The 19,080-nt window shown below is 39.2% G+C and overlaps 1 protein-coding gene across 2 annotated transcripts; it reads right to left on the bottom strand.

Moving 5' to 3' along the window:
* Positions 1 to 732: 732 nt before the first annotated feature.
* Positions 733 to 18,772, bottom strand: LOC111386889 (E3 ubiquitin-protein ligase UPL2-like). Of its 2 annotated transcripts, XM_023011381.1 has the most exons (18): positions 18,580 to 18,772; positions 18,273 to 18,392; positions 15,606 to 15,701; positions 15,322 to 15,528; positions 7,855 to 14,383; positions 7,433 to 7,696; positions 6,633 to 7,339; positions 6,234 to 6,521; positions 5,953 to 6,154; positions 5,203 to 5,456; positions 4,838 to 5,115; positions 2,892 to 4,014; positions 2,669 to 2,815; positions 2,476 to 2,556; positions 2,172 to 2,397; positions 1,904 to 2,043; positions 1,266 to 1,372; positions 733 to 1,034 (listed from the first exon to the last, which is right to left on the bottom strand). In XM_023011381.1, exons 2-18 carry the CDS (start codon positions 18,366 to 18,368, stop codon positions 932 to 934), a joined length of 10,848 nt encoding a protein of 3,615 aa, XP_022867149.1. In that variant the 5' UTR covers positions 18,369 to 18,392; positions 18,580 to 18,772; the 3' UTR covers positions 733 to 931. The 2 variants fall into 2 exon arrangements, with proteins under 2 accessions (XP_022867149.1, XP_022867148.1); XM_023011380.1 differs by having other exon boundaries at positions 6,633 to 7,696.
* Between the last annotated feature and the right edge of the window lie 308 nt (positions 18,773 to 19,080).

A 19,080-nucleotide genomic window follows, 5' to 3' on the forward strand; every position in this document is an offset into this window, starting at 1 on the left:
TGAAAATAAAGATGAAAATGCAAAAATTTGAAACGTTTGGACATTTTGCAAACTAAAGGCAAAACGTAGTGACGATTTATGCTAATAAGCCAATATTTTATTATGTGAATGTGTTTGAAAATAAGTATGAGAATTAATTTTAAAAAGATATGAACATAGCTAAAATTACTCAAGTCCACACACACTTTTTTATGTATGATTGATTTGGATTCTACAAAGGTATGTATCATAACATTAACAGATTTGAACCAAAAGCGGTTTGATTTTTCCCATTGCAAGTTCGCAACCATCCCCTCTTCTATCCAAGGGGAAAAATCAGTACGCTGTTTTAGCTCCTGAAATTTCATTTTCTATATTTGGATCATGATTTGTACAGAAGTGACTATTAATACACCAAGAAAAAGATTGGTGTCCTCTCTTTTCCTTCCTCGTCAAGCCGTGTGAGAGAGTAGATTCCATCAACCTTCACTATTATTCCAATTTTTCTTTTCTACGTCTGAACGTCTGCGAACGACACCCACTTGAACTCAGCACCAGAAACTTGATCAAATAATGCATTGCACAGCAGTCCATTTTCCAAATATCTCTCTGAACAAAGTACTCTTATTTCATAAATGTGATAAAAATGAATATCGTCTAATTTGGCTCCCCATACGATATGTGAAGAAAGCAGTGTTGTCATCCCAGAAACGACCACAGGAAATTCGGAAAATTAGAACTTGGACGCCAAGGGAGGAGACCAAAAAGAGAATCTGTCGGAAAATTTTGCAACGGCAAATATTGGACTATACAGTTAGTTTATCAACGCTTTTGTCAATTCAGATTCAGATACTAAAACCACCTCAAGAATCATCTTATAAATAAATACTGTTTCTTTCCTGACAAGATTTTATCTATACAAAGTAGTTCTCATCTGCACGGTGGCTGGTTCTCAGCCAAACCCAAATCCTTCGTTGCCTTCGTGGATAGCAACAAGCAGCCTCTCCTCCAGATGTTGTTTGGAAGGATATTCTGGAAGATCTAACTGATTGAAACTGCAGGCAGTAAGTTAACATCAGTTACATTTTGCCCAGTAGTGCCTATGCATTCCCAGCTTGAGAACATGTTCGGCTAAGCTTAACTTACAAGTGAAGAGGTAGGTGCCTAAGATTTGCACAGGTCAAGACTTCAAAATAAATTGCTTTTTGACAGGAAGGTAGTGGTTACTTTTTTAGCCAAACATGCTCTCAAGCGTGTAGAGCGTACTAGTTGCAAAAGAAGATTACCATGTATGAGCCGAAGGCAAGTGATCCCCACTGACATATGCCTTGTGAATCTGAAATTTTTGACATCCTGAAATGCCTTGAAGCGCACTAAATCCTTCTAAAGGCACCTGAGGAATAACAACATTTTTCTCAGTACCATCACAATGATCACATGACAAACTAAACCTTTTTCGAAAATAAATAAAGGGTGGCAGTGGCACTTTTCTCCGCATCACCAGATACGTAAAATAATCTCTACCACGTGTGAAAGCATGTTTACTAAGAACACTAAGGGAGACAAATCAGAGAAAAAGAAAAGTATTTTCATGAGAAATTTAGATCTGACTGCGTAAAAGAATCAACAGATGTTTTGCCAATCACCGTTGGGGTCTCGTGAGGAAACCAAATATATTTACCCTTTGACATGAAGGAACAATCTAAAAGAATAGAGCCAAGTGTAGTTCTTACCCAATTTAAAAAAGGAAATCTCTCTGTACTACTAATACGAAGATTACATGTTCTGAAGCAAACTAAATTATTGATTCTCACAAAGGGGATTTAGGGATGGGGAAGATGAAGGTGAACCAACATTATGAGAACCCAAACGAGTTTTTGGCACTGAATAAAGGCCAAATGACAACAGCAAAAGGTTCATATACCTTTGAGGTTCCAGTGACAAATTGTAAGAGACGAGCCTTATCTTCTTTGCTGAATCCTTGAACAACCTCCCAGAACCACTGAATGACAGGAGCAGCGGCAGTATACCCAGAGTACTCCGTATTTGCCCTCAGATCATCCACTGAAAGAGATTTTTAATTGTATTAGTTGTTAACTCTAATAAGCATAAAAAATCGAAGGGGGAAGGGGGTCATGAAGAGATTAATAGATTTGCCAAAGAACAAAGGAAAAAATCAGTAGAAAACTTACAATCAATATCTGGAAGCCCACTTATAAGGAGTTCCAGTTCCTTATCATTGAAAATAGATATCAACTCTCGAGAAATTAATTCATTGAAACCTTCCAAAAAGGCATTTATCTGAGGACGAATTGCAGTTGTCAACCGATGCTCAGCAACTAAATCAACATACTGATGTTTGTTTTCCTCAGTTACTCGGATATTTCGACCACCGGGTATCAGTTCATAGTCAGTCACCTAAATAATACAACGCAAATATTTGGCAAACATATATAGAAAAAACGTCATAGGCATAAAAAGGTGAAAAGTACATACTTCAGTACGTTCGTAGAGTATCAGCTTTTCCTCATCAGCATCAATGCTGAAAGTTAGGTCTAAAACATCGCTTATATCATTCTGCAATAAGTAAAAGATTTGGATTAATGATCAATATTATAAATGTCACAAGAAAGATAAAAGGTTTCTGCACGTAGAACAAGAAAAAGAAGGGATTTCAGAAGTAACCAACCTCAAGCATCCATTTCAAATTTTTAAAGTAATCAGGGTCGATAGCTTCAATGTCATGATAAGTCACTTTAACCCCAAGGATATGCTTGTAGAAGGACCGAGTGAAATGAACATCAAGAAGTTGTCCATCAAGGAGTGCCTTTCCAACCTGTGAAATACTCATAACATTAGACACAACATTATACACAGTTCAATAAAACAGCCAGATAATGATTATTACTCACAACTCGGCCAACAAATTTGAAGTATGAGAGGTGCTCTGTTTGGTATGCAGAGTTGGGATTTGGCTGAAATGTTGATTCATTCCCAACTGTTGTGAATAATAGCGCTCCCTTATCAAAAATTACCCTGGATAGTAACTGATACCATTCCCTGGTAAGTCCACCAGCGTCAATTCCTTCCTCCCCTTGGAAATGAACAGTCAACCTTCCCTTCAAATCCTGTGCCGACCTCATGCGAAGTTGATTATATGAATCTTCAAGAATGTAAGCTCTTCTCACAGATATTCTCAGAGGGCTGTGATGATGATCATATTGATGCTTGATCTTGGATCTAAAGTGAGCCCTTTTGTTATCAAAATCAATGAAGCGAGGAACTTTAAGCATGAGTGAAAAAGTCTTCTCAAGTAACCCTGGGTTTTGCCGGATAAAAACATTAAGAAGTTTCCTGTGCTTCTCTGAGAACCTTATGAAAGCAACATTTTTCTCATCACCTTTCATAACAAGACCGGGAGTCCTTTGATGACAAACAGATGCAGCAGCCTCTTCAACATCAGAAACTGCATTGATACCAAAATCGTGTCCTGACCCTGACTGACCAGGATGCAACTTCTCACAAGTTACGAAAAAGGATTCAATGTATGGCAAAATATTCTGAGCACCAGCAGGAAGTGAAGGCATCACTCCCTGCGGTTTAGAAATAACTGTAACAGATGTTGAAGGTGACTGCTCAGAAAATGTATCTGAATGGCTCTCAATTTTGCTTATGCAGTTGCTCAGCTCTTGCCACAATGGTTCTAGAGTCACATTAATGTCCCCCACCACAGAGATGGCAGCAGCTTGCTCCTCCTCAGGGAGAATCTTTTTATTTTTGTCCTTGTCACTGAGCAAAACCACAAGAGAGCTCAAGGCTTGCAACACCCTGAACACTGGAGGTCCATGAGAAGTAGTACTAGTTAGGAGTGCTTTCTCTACTTCCCCAAAAACTTGCAACTCTTCAGTCGCACACTTGGTGAGGCTTTGAAGTGAACCAGCAAGCTCAGTGATGAATAGATGGCAATGAACAGGTGCAATAGACACCAGTTTTCGTAGTACCTCCGCCACAAGAGTATAAGCATTATCTGATAGACTGGAGAAACAAGGACACAGGATTACAGAAATCAATACCTATATAACAGTGCACGAGAAAAAATCATCACAATTACACAGTTACCAAGGAAACAAGTACAATAATACATTTCATTAATAGGACGTTATATTAGACATTCATCACTCTAGCATGAGCACTCCTGTTTCCTAGTCAAAATTCAGTGAGTACTACAGTACTTGGCAAACACAGGCAAGCAGTGTACAACTAGAACAATCACTTACGATGTACAAGGCACAAAACTATTGATGCCTCTTACAATGACTTTCAAAAGGAGATCATCCATGCCCATTATATTGCCTATATACATATATACCCCACACACACCCATAAGACAGATACACATACACACACAATTGAGAGCGTAACATCCAGAAACTTCAGCAAATCTCAATCTACAAAGTTCGTAGAAACATTTCAATATTTATCATATTATGACCCATTGAATAGCAGCATGTCCTGTCATGGACTCCAGCTGAGAAAGTGGAGCTGAGCAGCACTGTATCAGCTATCAACAGTGACAATCAATTTCGTTTCAGATTGACAATCAGCCCATTCGCACAAACACAGCTAGATGTTAAGCCTCCGTTTGTCAAATTTATAAATTCTTTATAAAGAGGAATAGTAGTGGACCCCATGAGATGTGTGGATAATAATGAGTAGCAATTATGACAGTGGTTGAAATTAGTCTTTGACTTTGACTAAATTTATAAACCATTTATAATTTTCTATCTAAACGGTGTATAATAGTTTCCTGCATTACCATCTAATGTTGTAAAAGGAAAGCTTAGATATTACATCTTACCTTTCATGTGAAAGAAGTGAGCACAGAAGTCGAAGTTCTGTTAGCGGCAGATTAAGCAGAACACTGAGAGTATCATGCCCTCTATCTGCACCAGATACCAAGGCTTTATTAGTAACATCACCCTCTGCCAAAGTAGATCCAGTGCCAGTATTAGCCACAGCATCTGGTGTGGAGGTCGGAGGACCTGAAATGTGTTCTGTTGAAGATGCCCCTGGGTCATCAGACGAATTTAATTTGCTTTCAACACTGCCAATGATGACGTCTAATAAATTTAGCAGCTGAAACATAGATCGAAAGCACAATTAGAAACTGTCCCAACAGACAAATTTAGTGGCAAATACTAATAATTGTTTGTAAGCTATTACCTGTTCCAAATGGGCTATACTTCTTAAATAAAGTGATTGACTCAAGAGGCTTAAAAGCAATGCGAGTGATGCATGTCCATCTTGGTGTTCCTCATCAACCACCATAACTGCTTTGCCTCGACCAGAGCTTGGTGACTCCATAAGAGATGGTTGTGGCAATTGAAGCTCAAGCAATAACTTCGCAACCAAAGGATGATTACGAGCCAAATACGTGAGAGTCTCCAGAACACGGCGAGAGACCAAAGGTGGAACACCTATTAAGAGAAATAAGATAAATGAAAGCGCATATCTATTTTTCTTCAGAACAGGATATCAAAGATCAGGACGTTGAAAAAACAAAGATGTCTAGATGCTTGAAATCATGTATGAAGCTGCATAAATTTATCTTCCACTTTCTGACCTTCTACTAGCCCCCGCTGAAACTTGATAAAGCTTCAGGAATCTTAACACCAAAGTTATGTTCAATATTAGCATACTGAAAAAGAATCTGCATTCTTAAAACATTCTTCATGAGGACCCTGCTGAGCCTTACATTCTACGAGAACCAGATTTTATATTCACAGAAGTAGCAAATTTTAGTATATGCAACATTTGCCCAAAAATGATTAAAACTACTAAAATTAAACAGTTAAGTAATTTATTAAATTTTTAAAACTCCAGCTTCCATCTCACTTGAGCTTAGTATTTCGCATGCAAAAGTAACCAAACATTTGCCCAAAATTTATTAAAAAATAAGAAAAGAATCCTTACCTTCAACATTCTGAGGACGAGAATACATGACATGACTCTGGCAAGCATACAATCTATAAGGGGCCTCCGCAGCATTCAGATAATTCGATGATTTTCTTTTATCAATCAACAATAAGTCCATCAGGATTTTGACCAAATCAGTTCTGGTTTCAACATGAGCACATAGATTCAAGAGAAGTCTCTGTTCGCTTTTATAAAGTGGCTGTAAGAAATTACAAGAATTAATACTTTTAAATCTACAATGAACATCATCAAAGTATTCAAACATTCCATACAGATACCTGAACTACACGAAGCAACCTAATCAATGATTTCAAACCTTCTGTGTCAACTAAAGGTGACCCATCCGCCTCAACCAGCTTACTCCCCATTGATCGACGAGCAAGGAGTCCCCCTGCTCTATCCGAACCATCACCTCGTCTAGAAGATTCACCCCTGCGGTTTCTAGGATGCATACCAAAGAGTGTTTGGTTATATCTGCGTGCAAACCTTTCGCGTAACATGTTTGCTTCCGCAACAAGAGCAGGCGTCAGATTTGCAAGAATAGCATCAGATGAAGTTAAAAGAACCTGAGAGAGAGAGAGTACAATCAGCAGACATTAAAACCACATCTGATTACTCAGGTAAATTGAAAGAAATATAAGAAATAGAAAAGCCACAAGTCACAACTGATAAAATACCTCTTCTCGAATGTCGGAAGGAAAAGTAGCAATTATTGAGACTGTGTCCATCTCAACAGGTTGACCCTCTAATTCTTGTGACTGGTGCAGTCTTTGTGCCCGTTGTTGCGTCAGAACTTCTTCCCGGATATCAGGGGGAAGTGCCGCAAGAAATTCTGGATCAATATCACCAGTGTTTTGTGGCTCAGTATTTTGAGGCTGCAGTGCTTGATTCTGCTGAGCAGAAAGAACTTCAGCCCGCAACTCCACAGGAAGTGCATCTAGAAATGCAGGATCAATTGATCTAGAATCAGCATCATCATTACGATGTTGCTCCTCAGATGCACCACCTTGTTCTGCTTCTTGGATCGGATCTTCAGAAACTTCAGTGACACTACGAAGTGATGCATCTCTCCCGCCCATTGGAGTATTATTTCCAAATGATACACTTGGTCTCCTCATTCGAGTATCACCACCACCTTGTCTTTCTACACTGTCATCATGACCATCAGCACTTCCAATTTCAACATCAAGACTTCGTAGGCTCTCCCCTAAAGTCGCCCCACTTCCGCTACTCTCTTGGCTCACTGCTTCAACATCCCGCACAACGTCACTATGGTCATACTGCATTTCAACAGATTGAGGTTGTTGGCTTGATGTTTCTGCACCATGGACAGATTCATTTGCAACGGCCGTGGTATTGTCACTCCTAGAGTTGTCCAATATTTCTGCAGAGGGAACAGGTGGATAACCACTATCAACATTGCCATGGTTCTCAACTGGTGTTTCAGACATCATTACGGCTGAATCAGGGGACTCACCAACTTCACCTTTGTTTTGTGAGTCAATTGTTGTGTCATCATTGGAAGATTTCTCAGGGATTGGGCGTGTCATGCTGGATACAAGAAAATCCTCAAGACCTGGGGGAATGGCAGACAAATTTGATCCACCACTTAGCTGGTTTTCATTGGTCCACAAATTAAATCGGTGTCCTTGACGTCCATTTCGCAGTGTCCGAAAAAATGAATTTAACTGAGATGAGGGACCTTCCAAGTTCCTGTCCAAGTTAGCATTGCGGACATTCTCTGTAAAGAGGGAGGAAAAGGAAAAACAGATGCCATGAGTAAAAATTGGCTGTTCTAAAGACTGGATGCAACTTTCAGAAATTTAGCAGCGCACAAACATTTACACAAGTTGATAAAAGTATATACTGAGTAAAGAAGACAATTAATAGGAAGCAAACCTGTGTGTCTTGGAGGATCTGCATCAACTGAGGATGGCGGTTCCACCAAAAGCGGATGCTGGGAAGGTGCAGAGCTATCAACATTTCTGCCCATGAGATTATAGATGGATGTACTACGACCCTGGCGTCTGGATCCAAAAATTTCAACGGGCATTACGTGGAGAGTTTCACTGCTAAAGCTATCTCTGCCAAAAAGCTCTATATGGTCAAACACATTTATCCCATTCATTTCCTCCCCCAGCCTGAGTATAACAGCATCCTCGTCATCCTCATCGTCATCATCCTCTTCCTCCATTATCTCCTCATCAAACTCGTCTTCATCATTTTCATGGTCATCATGATCTGTATCAACATGTGGCAGATGATGTGGTTCATCATCTTCGAGGTCATTGTGTTGTTCATCATCACCATCTTCATCTTCATCAACTTGATCCCCTTCATCCCCTGACATCTCATCGTCATCCTCATCATCAAGATCCACTTCTACATTAGGTCGAATTTCAAATCTTATGCCTACAGTATCAAGGCTATTTTCAAGATTTCTGATGTTCTCGGAATTTTCATGCATGTAATCATCTTCAGCAGCCGCAAAGCTGCCATCAATATCCTGGTCGTGCTCCATATCATCTGTGACAGCCTCAGACCCACCATAAATCTGGTTTGCGCTAGAAGATTCTCTGCTGTTATTTGGCCCTGAATTTTCATTAGCTTGGTTTGTAGTTTCCATGGATTGCGACATGCTACCACCAGCATTATCTTCCCTAGGCTGACTGTTATCAGTAGGTTTTGTCAAACGCTCCCCTCTTCCAGTGTTCAACTCGAACGCATGGATATGTTCCTTGGTCACAGACTCCAGAACTTTAAGAAGCCCTGTCACAACCTTGGGCGAATCGGCATGATCCAGGTCTATCACACGAAGTGTTCTAGTAAATGATTGAACCAGACCAGCCTCTATAAAAGTAACAGAAGCCTCTGCAGATATGGATGAACCTGTCGGCGATCGAGCAGCTAGTACATCATTAAGCAGGCAAGCAAGAGCCTGAATATCAACTCCTGGTGCCCTAAAACCACTAGAAGAATCAACAAAATCATTGAAAGCATTGTTGATCTCTGTGAAGATTCTTTTCCTTGCCTCACTGGAGCGAACACATGATGCTACCAGGAACTGGTTGGCTCTGCTGGCCAGTTTATGCCGCCAGTCCACATCCATTTTTCTCTCCTCCTTAGAATTTTCAGAATATGGTAAGAATTTATAAAGAACGTGTTGAAAAATTCCACCACTGCTGCAATCTGCGGCACCCCGTTGAGGAATACCACGGTAACTGCAAACTTCAGCATCCTTCCGGATTAAAATATGAATAGATGATGCATACATCAAAAGAATATCCGTCAGGAGCTTCAATATAAATACAATCTTAGCCATGGATGCATAAGAATCTTGACTGTTGGCTTCATTCTCTTCAGATGCAGGCACAATACCTTTTCCTTTTCCCTTGCTTGTAGAAACATCAATATCCATATCGGTTGATGAGCTAATTTTGATCACAGATTGATCCTTCAAAGGAGGTAGAAAAGATATTACTGAATCCAACAAAAGATCAATCACACTTACAAAACTCTGAGGAGGTTTACGATGGATCTTGAAATTCTTAAAATTTGTATCAGGGTGCTTTCCATGCCCACTGCCAACACCACTCTTCCCATCATTAATTTGCTGTTTATCTTTCTCCTCATTTTTCTCTTTCTCCCTCCCTCTCTCTTTACATTTATCCTTGTCACGGTCTTTCAGCAAGACAATATACGGCCTATCACCCACCATTTCAACATGGCACACGGACTTAGCAGCTTGCATAAAAATCACTGGATCCCGTTGAATGACTGAAATTAAATTAGACAGAAAATTGCGGGGTGTTAGCCTTCCAGTGGACTGTCTGTTATTAGCAGTGGCAACACTATGCCGTATCTCAGACTCCATAGCTTGCTGCAGGGTTTGGGAATCTTCGAGGATGTGTCGTATTATGATAGCAGCAACATTGTCAAAGCCAACAAACAAGCAAGTTGTTGGCAAGGAAAGAAGTAAGCGTAATCCCCCGGCTTCCAGAAAACTAACAGCAACCGAGTGATTTCTCGTAAGAGTAGAACAGAGCTGCAATGCAGCATGCATTGTTTCTGAAGGTAGTTGTTTCCTCATGCAACCACAAATTATTTCAACAAGCCGATTTTGCTCCTGTATATCCAAATGCTTTGGCAATATCCCCAAAGTTGTCCGCAATTTGTTCTGCTTGTCATCGTCAATGACAAGAGATGGTTGGCTGCCAACATCATTCTTCTTCAACAGTTCTAATATATCAGCATTTAACTTTATATCCACTTCTGAAAGCCGATCAAGGGCAATAAGAGCTGAAGTCACCCATTTCGGAACTTGAGATGTTTCTCCATCATGTGAACTAGAATTCCACAGTGAGAGCAGATCAGATGCAACTTTGACCAAACCACTCTTGGAAGCTAATTCTCGTGCAGCTGAATCTTCATTAAGAATTAGGGCAAGAACATGAAATGAAGAAGAAAGCATGTTCCTGTTTCCGCTGTCGGATATGCCACCACAAAGCTTCACTTGTTCAATGATAAATGAAATGACTCTTGGTCTTTGCTGACCTTCATTTTGTGAGCAAATCATCATCAGAAGATCTCTAACAGGGAATGCCAAGGAGTCTTTCATTTGAAGAAGTTTCCTACAAGTAGCCAATAGCTCATCAACTGGAGGGAGTTGCACCAGTTCCTCTTCAATGGTCTGACTGTTTTCACTTGCAGCATCTTCCTTTAAGTTTGATCCAGCGTTCCCAAGGGACATTGCTAGTGCACGTGCAAGTTCATCATCTTCAGGGATTTCCTCAGGATGTGAAAACAACCATTCCATTGCAAGCTCTACACTATCTGAACCAACCTGCCTCAGGGCCTCTTCAGCTCGAGACCTGGAAAACCCCATCTCTACAATCATTGAAATTGTTGACTCATTCGGTGGTGGCCCAGCCACCCGGCCAGCATTATTATTAACATTTTTCACTTCTACACCAGAGAAGATGTGCCTCACGATGTTAACAACTCTGGCAATAAACTCATAACTGCATTCTGGGAATTGTGGGTGGGTCCAAACAGGAAGCAGAGCCTTCAGCACCATGGAGTGAAGAATCTTCACAAACGTTTCTGCATCCCGAGGAAATGGTGCACCCCCACTAACTAGAGGCTGGGTGAGCAAATGCTTTGTAAAGGGAGATAATATAAAAGATGAAGTCACCAAGTGGTCCATAAGTTTACCATAGCTAGCCAAGGGTCCATATATCCATAAGCTATCTGTTTCATCTATTTGATCTTGCCTCCCCTCATCAGTCTCCATGGGAGATGCAGGAGTTCTGTTGACGGCAAAAAGTAACTGGCTTGTAGCTTCAAATGTTGTCAAGACTGATTGTATTACCCCTTGTCCATACAAGAAATTTAGTAGAACAGGATTACATGAATCAGGTTTGTCCAGAAGCATGCCATCAATGAAATTAATAACCTTGCCGAAGTAGCGACACTTGGTTGAAACAGATATCTCTGATCCAGAAGGGTTGGCATGACCCCCAAAATTCATGTGGTCTAAAGCTATCGAAGCAAAGGTAGAAGCCACTGATTTTGAAGGAGCAGACACATTTAGCATATCATCCCGACGACGAGACGGAAGTAGCATCACCTTTCCCAACTCTTGAAATAAATGGGTTATGTGAATGGATAATGATCTTACCATATCACAACACGAGTGATAGTAAGATTTCTGCTTGTCGTTATCCTTTCTGGCACACATTTCAGTTCCATCAGATGAAGTGGACAGAGGTGATTCGTGACTGGCTCCCAGCCACGAACTTGAAGGTCCATCTATATTCTGTCGTTGTTGAGAGAGATCACGATAAAGATTTATAAGATCGAAAAACTGGGATTCAAAGCTCCATCCAGAAGTCCGCCTTCTAAGTGAAGGATCAAGAAACCGCCTGACGGTATTCAACCTGTGCTCTTCAGTATCATTTGGAGACAGTTCTGGCGATGGTGAATTCTCACCAGTACCAGTAAAGTCTACCTCTGTATCAACCTTAGCATCTTCGAGTTGAGCAATTTGCCATAGAACTTCACGCTGAATAAAACCCATATCTTCCAGAACATCCTTACTGCCATTACCAAATTCTGTGAGCAATGCAGTTACCCAGCGATTATCCTTTGAGGCAGCTAAAAATAATAGGAATTCAACAAGAGAGAGGGATGAAAATACAGTGCTGTCTGGAGTGGTCTTAGGTTCCAGAAGAAAGGAAGCAGAGACCGCACTGAACGCTGTCAATGTTCTCTTCAGATGATCTCTGAGTGTAGAACAGAAGGCACGAGCCAAAGGAACGGAATGATGCTGAGTAAAACTCTTAAATACCAAGGTGCTATGCAATGCTATGGACATTCCATCAGTTGATTGAGTAATACTTGGGCGTAACAGAAGTTTGAATAAAGCTTCAATACCCGACTTCTCCACAAATAACCGACATGTTTCAGAATTTACTATTGTCCTGTGAACAAGCACCATCACATGAAAGATACACAGCTGCATAAACTGCTCATCACTGATGCCTTCAACCAACAAATTTTTCTCATCAGGGGAGCGGGAGCAAGTGCCTAAATTTTTTCTGTCCTCAGAATCCATGGAATCCATTACCATTGTGTTGTTTTCATTCTCTTTCGCTGCTGACCCAGAACAAGTACTCTCTCCAAGCAATGCAATCTTATTAACAATTTCAATGATAAGATCAACACCACTACCTCTCAATGCAGATACGTGCCGTAATAGCTCTTCCAGAGCATTCGCCAAAGGAACAATACCCTCATTCATTGCCATCACATACCTTTTGTCGGTGAATATATCTATGAGGAAGCGTAAAGCCGAAGTTTCTCTCACTGCCTCTAAGCCCTTAGCATTGAGGCAAATTGCACCGAGGCCATTGAGAATGCATGTAATGGCTTTTGAAGATGGAAGTATACCAGCCGACACTGATGATAAAAATGCAGCAGGAAGACCCAATTCATGCAAGACATTAAAACAGGTTGGGTCTTTGTGAATCATTTCACTCATAAGAGTTACAGCTGAGGAATAAATCTCACCTCCAAACTTTTCCATGTTACTGAAAATCATTAACAAAGTGGGAGTCAAAGAAACGTCATAAGAATTCTGTGATCTACTAGAATTTGCTGCAGCATATGTCGCAGAACCAAGTGCCTTCAACAGCGCCCTGATGAGTCTCTTCTGAGCATAGAACTGATCATCACTGTATTTATTACATTCACCAATTGTCATAGTATTGTTCTCTGCCTCAGCCAAGTCAATCACTCTTTGCACTTCAATCTGCAATCTGTAAACCAAAAGCTCTACTCCACCCAAATCTTTGAAAAGCGTTACTGCTGTATTGCTGTAATCCATGAGCTTCTGCAGAGTCTTCACAGCTAAATACACAAGATGCACGTGTTTAAGATCTGAATCTTCCAAAAGCGGTAAAAAGGTCGGCACCATCCCCGACCCCCGAATGATGCTTCCAGTACTTGAAGAAGACATTACATGTAGCATGTAAAACTGTAGAAGTGCTTCAACAAAGGCAAGAGATGACAGATCACTGGAGTTTTTCAATGACAGGATTGCTCTTTGCAGTACATTTAAGAGGATCGTGCGATTACCACCGGCAAAACTGATGCTTGATCCACTTAATATACGTGCACGTTCATGAGATGCCGAATATGCAGCTAACAATGCTCCCAGAGCTGTCATTGCAAATGTTCTTATGCTTCCAGAAATGATTTCTTCAGACCTCACAATTCTGATTAATTCATTTGAATATTCTGGCTCATTTGCAAAAAAAGAAACAAGTTCATCATGTGAATCACCAGACTGTACAAGCACAATGAAAGAGAGAAGACAAATCTTGCTGTAAATCCTGCATATTCTGGGAGAACGGAGGGCATGTGCATATCTGATTCTGGTCAACAATGAGAACCTATGCTCTGCAGGTACATTATACTGATCAATGCACAACTTCATTAGTGACAGGTCATCCTCTTTCCGTAAGTGAAGATCGGGGAGATTAATCACACTCATCCCAGAAGAAAGTGTGTCATCATTAGGTTCTGAAATGCTGTGAGAATTGGCACCATGCAGTTCAAAGTAAAGTGCTGACCCAATGCGATACTGTAACTTGTCCTGATCACTTTGCACACCAACCGGAAAGAGATTTAGACCTTCCTCTGGGGTCCTCTCATGTAGGGTGACACATGAATACAAACCCAGGCCTTCTTCTTTTGTACCCCATCCCTGTGCAAGAGAAAGGAGATGGCTGTTCACAGACCCACAGCCAACCAGCTTTCCATTTGCATGTAGCTTGGACGGAATTATCTTCACTAGGGCAGATAGTGTCTCCAAAGCTGCAACAACAATTTCAGGATCTGTTGATGCAAGCAAGAGCCTGAAATGCTGAAGAGAGAGAAGAAAATTAGGACAGATAACTTAATGCAGGATTGAGTTTCTCGTCACACATCAGGATACAAAAAAGCAGAGTGAACTTTGTGTCTTCTCCTTACCTTTCTCATTTTTTTTTATTGGAGGGGGGGGGGGGGGGGGGGGGGGGGTTAGTTTATTTACACAAAAATCAGGTATTATTAATTCCCCCTATTCAATTAAAAATCATATTCATTTTACCCAAGTTTGAAACCTGATTCCTGTCCCTTTCTTCTCTCTTCTCGATGACGCATTTAACCATTGCAAAGGCGATGAAGAAAATGCGTCTTTACAATGGTTAAATGCATCGATGCTGACGTGGGCACGTAGAGGTGAAACTGTTGATTTTCGATCTGCTGCTTTGGGCCGTATTTGAATGGGTCATCATTCACAGCAGCATGGCGATCTGCTGTTCACAGTCGTCGTTGACTCCCTTTTTATTTTTCAATCTGTTGTTCTCTCTCTATACCCTCTTCCTATCGCCATCATCATTGAGAAGCGCCCATCGCTTGCTATGAATGGCGACTCTTAGTTTTGCAGCTAGTTTGTGGTGGCGACTATGGTAGTTGTTGAATTTCGTGGTGGTGGTGCGATCTTTCGATATGTTTTATTGCGTTTTTTAGGTGGTGATTGTGGATTTTTTTGTGGGGGTGATGTAAATGGAAATAAAGGAAGTAGTGGTGCTGGTGTGCTGTGGGTGGTGCGTTGTACAGTGGTGGTGTGGTGACGTTAGAGCATCGTGGTGCTCATGATGGTGATTGCAGGAAGCAGTGATACTTATGTTGGTGAGGTGATGGTGGATTCGAAGGCGGTGGGCCTAGCCAAAAAAAAAAAAAAAAAAAAAAAAAAAAAAAAAAAAAAAAAACTTTATCCAACTACAGTAAAATTAATCATATTTTCAGTGTTTAGCTTACCTCTAAGCCACTAAAAGAACCCTTATTGTGGCAATTTTCTAGAATGAATTGCATCACTCGCAGAATTTGCAGAACTGGTTGTTTTGGGAATGGGCAAACATCACCTAAAAGATTATCGGACAGGAGAAGATCGTTTCTGTTGGATAAATGTGTCTTGAAATATGTGTCAAAATGCATAAATAATGGTCTCCAGTGATGGAAGTTCCCCTGGAACGAAGCAAAATATCAGTAGAAAGCCAATGAACCACAGGATAAAAGTAACTATAATCAGGACTAATCACCACCTTGCCAAACTCCCAACGAAAACCAGATAGAGGTATTGCTATGTCTTGTAATGGACATTGAATCACCTTGTCAATAAATGCCTTTATTCTCGGAGGCTGTGAAAGAAAAACACAGTCAAGGTTCATGGACTAGGCAAGAAAAGGACAGATTACATAAAAATGGTAAAAGGCCATCTTATCTCCAAGTCAGATCTCAGAGGAGATAACAAAAATCGTACAGCTTGATATTTTAATAATTACAGAAGTTTGATATCAATGCTTAAACCTGACAAATTAATTTCAGCTAGATCACTATGTCATCCCACTAATAGAGTACAAAAGCTTACTCGAAATTATTGTTGTAAATGTGATCGTCAAGATCATAATGAAGACAGTAAGTACAGCTAATGGATTGATAAGATGAAATACCATTGGACAGAGATGAATTGTTGTGAATTCAAATACAAGAAACATAAAATCAAATGAATTCGCAGCCAATTATCATGTTAGAAATAAAAAGCAAAGTCAATTAATGCCCTGTTTGAGCCACATTCTTTCAAAAAAAATTAAATTCTCAAACAATGATTTGACATCATTTCAACCACACATTCTTAAATAAAATAATATTATACGCAAATCCAAAATTTTTCCTTATTTTTTTATCGAACATTTTCCATGAATATACTATTCAAAAATGCATTCTTACGCAAATAATGTGGCTCAAACAAGGACTAAATATAGCCAACATAACCCATAAAACGCAATATAATAAAATACGCGTATGAAGAAGCAACGGTGTCTCGCCAGTTCAAAAAAGATGATATACATATATTTTAATGCCTTACATACTAGTATATTTGGAAATCAATGGACTAAAAGTTAATACCATCAGGTCAAAGATTCTTCTGAGTACATTGCTATCAAAGAAGCTGAATGTATCGTGAACTCATCAATTGCTATATGAACAATTTGTTTATTACAATAAACCAGGATTTTTAAATAAGAATTCCAGTCACTCCCCCGACCATCCCACCTCCGAAAAAACATGAATATATCAATCAAAAATTTCGTCCCATTTTTTATTTGAAGTTTTCCGCTTTTATATACTTTAACCTATTTTTGACTCATGTTTATAAACAATTTTTAAAAACTCAAGCACTTTTATCCACTCATTTCAAGACACAAAAGTACTACATACTTATCAACCACTTATTTCTATCTATTTATAATTCAAATGGTTCATAAACACTTTTCAAACATGCTTTTAGTTTTTTAGCCACATATAAAAAAATAAAAATAAAAACCTAAAACGGGCATTTGTAGACAAAATTATATTTGGTTTTTCTCAAAATGTCTTTCAAATTTTAATATGTTGGAAGAAAAGATTGATGTTTTAATTCTTTTATATGGCCATCAGGTAGAGACAAATTAAATATGATTATCTTGTCTCCTTATTCAACCCCCTCTTAATCATTTTCTTGTTCTCCTAAATTTTCCTCCCCCAGATTCAATGAGGAGATATTTTATCGGCCATATCCATATTCAGTTTCGTTGCTAAGGCAGCACTGTATTAGTCTTCACATTTTATTCATTTCTTACGTTCAAAAATTCAAGGGAGAATGTTTCCAAGTAGCTTCTTGCCTTCATATCATGGTAGTTACTTTACAGATAAAATAGAAAGCTAGACGCAATTACAGTTTCAAGAAAAACTTCAGTGAGTTATCAATTAACTCCTCCAGGCAGAATTTGAAATCAAAACAGAACCAAATACATCCCCATTCAAATAAAATACTTAACAATTCCAAGTAGCTTCTTGCCTTCATATCATGGTAGTTACTTTACAGATAAAATAGAAAGCTAGACGCAATTACACTTTCAAGAAAAACTTCAATGAGTTATCAATTAACTCCTCCAGGTAGAATTTGAAATCAAAACAGAACGAAATACATCCCCATTCAAATAAAATACTTAACAATTATAAAGTAGAAAGAGGGTCCAATGCCTCCAATCAGTACCCATTTGGCCCAAATATGTCTCGAGGCATGAAGTGTTAATTTGACTCAACATAAATTCATAACTATATAAGAAGTATTAACAAGAAGAGAGATTTCAGATTTCCATTTAATTGACCAGAGGAACCAAATACAACATAAAGAGCATCTACCACCCATACCTAAACCAATCAATGCAAACATGAAAATAAGCATATGAAACCTCTCGTCAAGCGTGAATCACAGCACATTTAAACAAATTTATTTATTTATTTCCGACATAAAAACAGAAAATATTATTAACCGTTAAATATAAATTAATATTTATCAGATATCACAATTATTATGCAATACAACCATTCGTGTTTAAATTTTTTATCCAACCCTGCGCACACCCATTTCCCCTTCCCTCCAACCCCCATCATTCATAAATAATTTTAAAAAAAAAAATCCAAAAAAAAAAATGATTAAGTGAATAGAAAAACGTGCTCCTGGACAAAACTGAAAGCCAATCTATAAAACATATTTTCTTTATTATTTTAATTATCGAACCCCAAAAATTCAGGGAATAGTAATGGGCCTATTCGCCCGCTAATAATTACTACAGAACAAACGTCAATTGGAAACTACACTCATACATAAATGCGTACATACACGTATTCATAAAGCTAGGGAGAGATACTAAGAGAAATAATACAGGCTCAGAGTCGAGTTTAACAGAGGGACCGATAGCTCCTTCACTAGAGAGCAGTTGGCGTAGCCTGGATGGCAAGCTTGATCTTACACTAGCCATTTTAACCTCCGCAACTCTTGTTTACTGCAATAAAAACAAAAACACAAAAGCCAACCAAGAATCAGTATCAGAATCTCATTTTTATAAACAAATAACATCAAATTTCATTACTACAGATGAACCCGTGAATCAAAATTGAAAACCAAATAATTAATACTTCAAAAAACACTAATATAAAGCCAAAGTATGTGTGTACAAAAGGGGGGCTGACCTGGTGGAGATAAAGGGGGGGCGTTGGATGCAAGCACATCGAAAGGGTTTGGACTGTACAAAGAGGGAAATTAGAGAGACAAAAGTGTATCTACTTATATATATGGTTTATTGTGTGTAGAATTCGATTGAAATCGAAACCCTTGTAGAGAGGGGAGAGGGCGGAGTTACTGACACAATAGTCATTTCCACCGCAATGTCTTCTCTGAAATTTATAGGGTTATAAGGCGGTTTTGCCATTTGGTCCTTCATCTTCTTGAATGTTCATTTTTACTCTGTCAAATGGTTTCATTTTCCTATGTTGGTCTCTTTTATGTTCTTTATCTATTTTTCTTTCTTTTGACTTTTTTTTTTTTTTTTTTTTTTTTTGGTTTTTTTTTTTTTTTTTTGTGACTTAGGTGTCCGAGTTTTGCCCAATTAATTCTAGGGAGTGACAGTCTTCCCCCTTGATTAGCCATCAAGGTAAATTCAAATACGATCATATTTTATACATACTTAGGTC

The sequence above is a fragment of the Olea europaea genome, unplaced genomic scaffold, assembly GCF_002742605.1.
Source record: "Olea europaea var. sylvestris unplaced genomic scaffold, O_europaea_v1 scaffold376, whole genome shotgun sequence".
Taxonomy (NCBI): domain Eukaryota; kingdom Viridiplantae; phylum Streptophyta; class Magnoliopsida; order Lamiales; family Oleaceae; genus Olea; species Olea europaea.

Bases quoted from the DNA above. Each gene is read 5' to 3' on its own strand.
- LOC111386889 (XM_023011380.1), bottom strand. From the start codon at position 18,368: ATGGCTAGTGTAAGATCAAGCTTGCCATCCAGGCTACGCCAACTGCTC. The intron at 6,522-6,632 runs GTATTTTATCAG...TCTCTCTCTCAG, and splicing joins CTTCCGACATTCGAGAAGAG to GTTCTTTTAACTTCATCTGA. The intron at 1,373-1,903 runs GTATATGAACCT...GTTATTCCTCAG, and splicing joins TTGTCACTGGAACCTCAAAG to GTGCCTTTAGAAGGATTTAG.